At 54.0% G+C, this 8,374-nt stretch overlaps 1 protein-coding gene across 9 annotated transcripts; it reads left to right on the forward strand.

Annotated features, from left to right (window-relative positions):
• The first annotated feature begins 1,683 nt into the window (after positions 1–1,683).
• LOC108494506 (PHD finger protein 7-like) lies at positions 1,684–5,899 on the forward strand. 9 transcript variants are annotated; one of them, XM_017809142.1, is made up of 9 exons: positions 1,724–1,777; positions 1,861–1,985; positions 2,303–2,394; positions 2,539–2,575; positions 2,805–2,912; positions 3,153–3,419; positions 3,631–3,744; positions 3,896–4,014; positions 4,184–5,899. In XM_017809142.1, the coding sequence occupies exons 1-9, from the start codon at positions 1,751–1,753 to the stop codon at positions 4,873–4,875; spliced, it is 1,581 nt and encodes a 526-aa protein (XP_017664631.1). In that variant the 5' UTR covers positions 1,724–1,750; the 3' UTR covers positions 4,876–5,899. The 9 variants fall into 9 exon arrangements, with proteins under 9 accessions (XP_017664636.1, XP_017664634.1, XP_017664631.1 ...); XM_017809141.1 differs by having other exon boundaries at positions 3,628–3,744; positions 4,184–5,101; XM_017809144.1 differs by having other exon boundaries at positions 1,730–1,777; positions 2,486–2,575; positions 2,788–2,912; positions 3,628–3,744; positions 4,184–5,093.
• Positions 5,900–8,374: the final 2,475 nt, after the last annotated feature.

Consider the following 8,374-nt stretch of genomic DNA (forward strand, 5'->3'; position numbering starts at 1 on the left):
GAGGTTTCCAGCTGTATTTCTCTCACATCAGGGTGTATATGATGGTATTACCCCTTCACGTGAATAAATCTCATTTCTCACTTGAAACAGAAACTTTGGCCAGGGCATGAATGCCAGCTGGGGACACAGATGCAGCTCCCCCAGCATGTCCCAGCTGCCAAAAGAGGGAATGAAGCCACTGCCTTCAGGTCTTCTGGGACTGCTGGGACAATGTTCCCCATGTACAGTCTCTCAAGATAAAATTGCATTAAGGCTGTGATAAAAGCCAAAGTACACAAGAATTAAGGCTAGAGTTGACCTCCAACAGTATGGGGATTCTTCAGAGGTTTTCCTGATCTGAAAAGTGTCCAAACTGTTTGCCTTAAGAAAGTTTTTGTCTGATATAAATAATTAACAAGATCACTTGCCAGCACAGTAAACACACATCCTTTGGTAGTCAACACTGTGTATACACTGCTCTTACTTCTTATCTGCTCCTCCTTTTTTTTTGAAAGCATGTGCCACATTTTAACATCTTAGGAATTGCTTCCCACATTTGCCATCCTTATCAACACATGAATACATGAACTTGTTCCCTGGGAGCAGAGCCCGACCCGCCCCCCCAGCTCCACCCTCCTGTCAGGGAGTTGCAGAGCCAGAAGGTCCCCCCGAGCCTTCTTTTCTCCAGGCTGAGCCCCCCTCCAGCTCCCTCAGCTGCTCTTTGCAATGCAGACCCTTCCCCAGCGCCATTCCCTTCTCTGGACTTGCTCCAGCCACTCAATGTCTCTAATCATGAGAGGCCCAAAACTGATGCCAGGATTCAAGGTGTGGCCTCACCAGTGTCCAGTACAGGTGGACACTCACTGCCCTGGTCCTGCTGGCCACACTAGTGCTGGTACAAGCCAGGTGCTATTGGCCCGCTTGGCCCACTGAGCACATGCTGGCTCATGTTCAGCTGCTCCTGACCAGTACCCCCAGACCCTTTCCCACCCATCAGCTTTCCAGCTGCTCTTCTCCATACCTGGAGGTGGTTGTGGGTTGTGGCTGAGGGCCTGACAAGGCAGGGGTGGGAATCAGGCTTTATGTCACTGGTGCTGGGAATGTTGATGGGACATTAAATGGATCCTGGTCTTCAACATGCTTAGGATATCACGGTTGGCACAGTAGTTGATAGAGCAAAAAGCCTCATGGGCTGAGACAGTTTAATAAGGAAAACAAACCAGAACCAAACAAGTGACCCAAAAGGCCACAGTGGCTCCAGGCCTGATGCCCTGCTGGTCCAGGGGCAGCAGCAGCAGCAGTTGTGCTGCTGAGCAATATCACGAGGTGTGGGGCTCTCCCTGGGGTCAGGGCAACCAGTTGTCCTGGCTGTGTCCCCTCCCAACATCTGGTGCCCTCCAGGCTGCTCCCTGGTGCTGGGCTGAGGAGCAGAAAAGGTCTCAGCACTGTGCAGTTTGTGCTCAGCTGTGGCTCAGAGTTGTGTCCCCCACCCTGCTTTGGTCACAAATCCAGAGCACGACCCCATGCAAAGTTAACTCCATCTTATCCTCAACCAGTGCACATGCTCAGCGCTGCCACCAGCTCCACACTCAGTGAGGTTCCCATCTCTGGGCTTGTGTGTCCCCAAACCCCAAACTGTCGAGGTGGTGGGGATGTCACAGCAGGCACTGTGACGTTATCACCCAAGCCAGTATTGGCAGAGCATGCAATCAGTGGTGGAAATGTCACAGAAGTCACTGTGACACCATCTCCAAGGCCTAAGGCGTAAAAGATGGCTGCTTGTCAACCAGGAGAGAAGGTGGCTGAGGGAAGAGGTTAACTGGGGGGGGGGGGGGTCTGGTGCCCCTGAGGCAGCTCACATGCATCTCTCTCTTCACTCAGGGCTGGTGCACGAGTGTCAGGAGGAGAAAGGCCAGCTGTATTGCAGCAAAGGCCCTCCAGACACTCACCATCAACCTGTTCCATATCTGCAATGGCACAGCAGGACAAAGTCTTGAAAGAGCAAGGTGAAAGAGAAGTCTCTCTCCCCACAGTTCCCATGGCTACAGAGAGGATGCCAAAGCAGACTGTGAGCAGCCAAGAACAGTGGCAGAGGGAGGCAGGAGCTTCCCAACTGCCTTAGGGCAGGGACCCTCCTCTCCTGGGCCAGCGGGGCCCAGGCTGGGCTATGGGCACCTGCTGGGGCACCCGTGCCTGCCCCGTCCTGCCCTTCCACCAGGCCAGCAGGGACAGAGCAGGATCCTGGGGACAATCCTGCAGGTGCACTTCCCCAGCCCCACAGAGGTGCTCATCCCAGTGCCATGTGCTCGCTCTCTCTCTCCAGTGTGCCTGCTGTGTCGCCGGGCAGAGGCGGACCCGGACATCTGTGGGATCAAGAGGGTGAAGTTCAGGCTCTGTGTCCATATCTACTGCCAGGTGAGTTCTCACAGGGCTCCCTCCAGCTTTCTGCCAGGGAAGGGGCCTTCTTCACTGAACTAAGGAGCTCCTGGCTTTTCCTGCTCTGCAGTTCTTTGCCAGCGGGCTTTTTCCACAAGACAACTCGGAAGAATTTTTTGTTAGGGACACCAGACGCGTCATCCAGGAGGCAGCCAAGAAGGTGAGGACCTGGAAGGAGCAGGGAGCTTTGCACCAAGAGAGGCTCCTGGATTCCAGGAAAGAAACCCCAGCCCCAGCACAGGCAACAGCCTCGTGCACAGGCAGGTCTGGGGCTGTGAGCCCTCAGTGCCCACATCCCATGCCCTGCCCGGAGCTGCAGGGTAGCCATGCAGCCCTGATCCTGCTGCTCAGAGGCTGCTGTGCTCTTTCCAGCATTGTTTCGCTTGCAGCAAGATGGGGGCCACCATCACTTGCTGGAAGACGGGGTGTGACCGCAGCTTCCATCTGCCCTGTGCCCCACAGGGTGAATGCGTCACCCAGTTCTTCGGGCTCTACAGGTAAGGGCTGCCAGCCCTCGTGCCGGAATCTTCTCTTTCATCTTCAAACCACCTCCTGTCCACAGTGACCAGGCAAAAGAGAACCCACAGGGACAGTTCCCAGCAGCCTCCCACAGCCAGAGGCAGAGCCCTCGCAGAGACTGGGGCTCCGTCACAGCTCCTCTGCCCTCTTCACCATCACCAGGGAAGGACTCGGTACTTCCCACCTCCCCTCACTCATCTCTTCCATCTTGCCCCCAGGTCCTTCTGCTGGGAGCACCGCCCACGGCAGGCAGTGCAGGCCCGTCCAAGGCAGAACAACACCTGCAGCATCTGCCTGGATACCGTGGAAGACAAAACATCCTACAAAACAATGGTGTGCCCTGCGTGTCAAGATGCCCACTTCCACCGGCACTGCATCCAGAGACTGGCTCTCCACGCTGGCACCTGCTTCCGCTGCCCATGCTGCCAGAACCAAGAGCTGTTTCTGATGGAAATGCTCACAATGGGGATCCGAATCTCCAAGAGGTTGTTTTTTCTCTTCCCAACTCACAAGACATCACACCCAAGTGCAGTGCCAGCCTAGGGACTGCCCCAGCAGGCCTGGCTCCCTTCCGTCCCATGCCTCTTGTCCTCAGCTTCACGGAAGAGCTGGAAACAGGGCAGGCAGAAAAGCAGGGATTGCCTGGGTCTACCTGGGGTAGATGGGGCTCAACACTTTCCCCTTCTTCTCCAGCAGACCTCCATCATGGGAGAGCGACCCAGCAGTCGGAGCATTAGATCAGAGGCACAGCCGCTGCGACGCCAGCACATGCCTTTGCCCAGGAGGCAGGAAGCACACAGAGGAAGAGGGGTAAGTTGCCAAAGCAGCAATCCAGGGCTCTGGACAGGATCTTTGTCTCCCCACGGGCTCAGGGAGGAAGGACTAAGAACAAGGGCTCTGCTGGGCCATCCCTTGCTGCACCACTTTATCCTCACAACCAGTATCTCGTTTCCCTCGCCAGGCCCTGGGAACTGCTCCTGTGCAGCTCCTGCGCTGCAGAGGGCACCCATCGACACTGCTCCTCTTTGGCGAGCAGCACCAGCTCCTGGGAGTGCAAGGGCTGTGCTGGCACAGAGACTGGTGGGTGGCAAAGCACCCGGTGCCCTGCACTGGGGCCAGGGGCCAGGCTGGGTCTGGCAACATGGCCTGAGGCTGGGCTTGGCTCCAGGAGGCCTGTGGGTACCACAGCGGCCTCTCCTGCCCAGGGGCTGAGTGCCCATCCTGCTGACCCTCCTGCCTCTCCTTGCAGGGTCCACTGACAATTCAGAGCTTGTCAGGCCCAACACCTCCAGCCAGGCAGCATCAGGGCTGTGCCATGCAAGCAGCAGCTTCTCCAGACACCCTGGGCCAGCCCAGATCCAACAGTGCACACAGAGACTACGGCAGGCACAAAACTCAGGCAGCCCCACAGTAAAATGCCCAAGGATCAACCGTGTGCCACTGCTGAGTGCTGAGACCAGCAGCCTCAGCACTTCCAGTCAGGCAGGGTCGAGGTTGTCCCAGAACACGTTGCCCGTCTGCTTTCCCTGCCCTCGGCAGGGCTTGAAGCGGCAGCGCCAGGAGCAGGACAATGAGTCCTGGACACCCTACAGCCCGCCGGCAAAACGCCGCAGGATCTCCGAAGAGCCAGCCCAGAGCGCTCCAGCCAGCGGGCCCAGCACCTCCAGTCAGGCATCGTGGCTGTACCGCAGCATTTGGGTGGCCAACAGAGCAATAGCACAGTTACTACCACTGTACAGGCCGTCATGGCTCTTCCCCAGCTCCGTGAGGGAAAACCGCTCCCAGCTGGGGCCGGTTCGGATGCGACACATCTCACGGCGGCAGCGGCGGGCGAGGAAGCCCTACAGCCTGCCCCAAAACCACCGCAGGACCAGGCGTGCGCCAGCCCCATGTGCTGGCTCCCCCCCAACACCACAGAAACACAAGAAAAAAAGAAAATAAAAGTTGGTTTGCACTGGGAGATGCCATACTCCTTCCCCAGTCATCTTGCAGCCTCCTGCAACTGATGTCCCGGTTCAGGAAGGTACTCTAGCATGTGTGTCCCCTCAGGGACTCAAACTGTCTCATCATGGCACTCGGTGTCAGGTGAAGCTTGTAGACTCAAAGTCCTGTAAATACGTTGTATTAGCAGCAGTTGACATGTAAAAATTCCACCTCCTCACTGGAAAACACCTGGAATGCAATTCAGCAGCTCTGGTTGAGTACTCCATTAGGAACTGGGGCACAGGGGACAGTCACTGCCCTGGTCCTGGTGCAGGCCAGAACGCCACTGCCATTGCCAACATCAGCTTGTGTTCAGCTACTGCCAACCATCACCTCCCGGTCCTTTCCTGCCAGGCAGCTTTCCAGACACTCTTTCTCAAGTCACGTTGTTCATGTTGTTCAACACGCCATGTTCAGGGTTGACCTCAAACTCTTCAGGACATTGCTGATCTATTGCATTAGGTGTGTTTCTACTAACACGTCCAAAAAAACCTTGAGTGATGTGCAGAGGAGGCTTTGGGAGCCTGGAACAGTCAGACAGGCATTTCTTTCTGTGCACGGGGCTACAACTCCCAACCAGAGATTAAATACCCATAGTCTGAGTGGAGACAAAGTGGCTGATCTATAGCTCCCTGCTAAGAAGGTGTGAAGGGGGGAGAGGTGGCCAGGCAGGGGGACAGGCTATAAATAGCAGCTGCAATGAGCTGCTGACTGTGATCCACCAATGACATGGGCATTTCAGGTCAGGGGACAGGCCTGGGTATCTGAGATGTGAGGACAAAACTCATTCAGAGAGCTAGGATGGCTAACAGAGGGCTAAAAAATGCAAAAATAAAAAAAAAAAAATCACATCCTCAGTCTCACAGAACATGTAGGAAAGTGTCTCCTAGGTGAATCTGACCTAGACTACATTTTATATTGGGTTCGAATATTAGATTTTATTTTGAGCCTTTATCTTAAGCCTTGACAAATACACTTTTACTTGTGCTTCCCCAGGAGTGTGGGGTTGCCCATGGGCAGAGTGATGCTCCTCATACTCCACTCACCCTCTGCCAAGGAAGGCAAAGAGGAGTAGGGGAGGAACAGCATGTTATTGTCCTTCAGAATTTTCTCACCACCTTTTTCTGCAGACCGGTGCTCTGCCCACAGAGGCAGCCACAGGCAGAAGCCAAGAAGGCACAAGTTGAACCTGCTGCTCCCACAGCAGTCATCAAAAAGGGGCTCAATTTTAGGCTGAAGAAGCCCAAATGCAGCTGGTGAGCCACAGTTTCACATCAAGACAGGGTGACAGCAGCTGTGTGCCCCAGCAGGAACAGTGCAGTGGAATTGTGGGATTCATGAAAACAGCCCGGGAGAGCTGGGGCTGTTCGACCTGGGGAAGAGAAGGCTCTGAGAAGACCTTATAACACCTTCCAGTACTTAAAGGGACTCCAAGAGAGCTGGAGAGGGACTTTGGATAAGGGTATGGAATGACAGGACAAGGTAAAATGGCTTCAAACTGACAGAGGGCAGGGTTAGATGAGATATGGGGAAGAAATTCTTCCCTGTGAGGGTGGGGAGGCCCTGGCACAGGCTGCTCAGAGAAGCTGTGCCTGCCCCATCCCTGGAAGTGCTAAAGGCCAGGTTGTGTGGGGCTTGGAATAATCTGGGCTAGTGGAAGGTGTTCCTGCCTATGGCAGGGCATAGAATGAGATGACCTTTAAGGTCCCTTCCAACCCAAACCAGTCTATGATTATATAATACAGTGTGGAAACTAGGTTTGGGAATGGTCAGGGAATTGAGAAAACACTTTTATTGTCAAAACCTGTGAGCAGCAGCTGCCTCCCAATCAGTTTTAATTCAATCTTATGCCACTTTAAACTTTTATGTATTTGCAGGAAGAAAAAAATAAAGCTTGTCCCTGATGAAGCTTTCAGACAGCACTGAGATTAGGGACCTGATGAAGAAGAGGAGGAGGATGTGCTGCAGAGGCAGCAGTGGGTGATCTTAGAATCACAGAATCAATCAGGTTGGAAAAGACCTCCAAGATCATCAAGTCCAACCCTTGATCCAACCCCGCCGTAGTTCCCAGACAATGCCACTGATACTACATCCAGTCTTACCTCCACCACTTCCCTGGCCAGTCCATTCCAATGGCTGATTACTGTCTCTGTAAAAAATTTCTTCCTGATATCCAACCTAATCCTCCCCTGGCACAGTTTAAGACCGAGCCCTCTTGTTCTACTGCTGGGTCCTGGGAGAAGAAACCGAGCCCCACCCAGCTACAACCTCCTGTCAGAGAGTTGGAGAGAGGGATAAGGTCTCCCCTGAGCCTCTTCTTCTCCAGGCTCAACAACCCCAGCTCCCTTAGCCTCTCCTCACAGGACTTGTGTTTGAGTCCCTTCCCCAGCCTCGTTGCTCTTCTCTGGACCTGCTCCAGCGCCTCCATGTCCTTCCTGAACTGAAGGGCCCAGAACTGGACACAGCACTCCAGGTGTGGCCTCACCAGCACTGAGTACAGGGGAAGAATCACTTCCCTGCTCCTGCTGCCACACTCTTCCTGATCCAGGCCAGGATCCATTGGCCCTCTTGGCCACCTGGGCACACTGCTGGCTCTTGTTCAGCTTCCTGTTGGTTAGAACCCCTAGGTTCTTTTGTGCCCAGCTGCTTTCCATCCACTCTGTCCCCAGCCCGTGGGGCTGCCAGGGGTTATTGTGGCCAAAGTGCAGGACCCAGCACTTGGCCCGTTGGAATCAGCCCATCCCTCCAGCTTGTCCAGGTCCCTCCGAAGAGCCCTCCTGCCTTCCAGCTGATCAACACTCCCCCCTCTTGGTGAGCTCAGTCAGATGAAACAACAGAGAAAGCAGCTGCAGGGATCTAGCTGTAGTATCCTGTAGGATCTAGCAGGGCTGTAGCAGGGATCCAGCAGCCCACTCCACCTACAACCTCTTCTGCCACTGCTTAATATTAAAGTCTGCTTTAATTTTCTGAGATACATCTTTGCCAACACTGCTTGAATGACCCTCCTTCAGAAAGAGCTCTAAGGTGGTGGCTGGGGGATACAAGCCCATGGGCCAGTGGTCACCCACGCTGTGTGATGTGTTCCCGAGGTTAATTGTCTTCTTGGAGTCTGGTAATGAGCAGGGATCATATTCTATTAATAGTCTTCATTCTTTCTCAGTGACTAATCTCCCTCCTTAAAAATTTCAAAGCCTCACATCCACAAGATGGATGGAACTTAATTGTGGAGTTTCTGGCTGCTTTGCTACTACTTTAAAATTTCCTATTCAAATCCACAGTGACATCTCACCTCTGCACTGGGTACTGTAACAAAACTCACCTCTCACACTGATTAGCAGGCAGGAAAACATCACTTAAATCAATGTTAGTCCCTTCCACAACAGATTGACAGTATTTGTGAACAAGGGAAAAGCAGCAGTTGTTGTGGATCCTCACACTGGGAAAGCTCTGGCTGCTG

This window comes from Lepidothrix coronata, unplaced genomic scaffold (assembly GCF_001604755.1).
Source record: "Lepidothrix coronata isolate B3197 unplaced genomic scaffold, Lepidothrix_coronata-1.0 Scaffold25, whole genome shotgun sequence".
Lineage (NCBI taxonomy): Eukaryota > Metazoa > Chordata > Aves > Passeriformes > Pipridae > Lepidothrix > Lepidothrix coronata.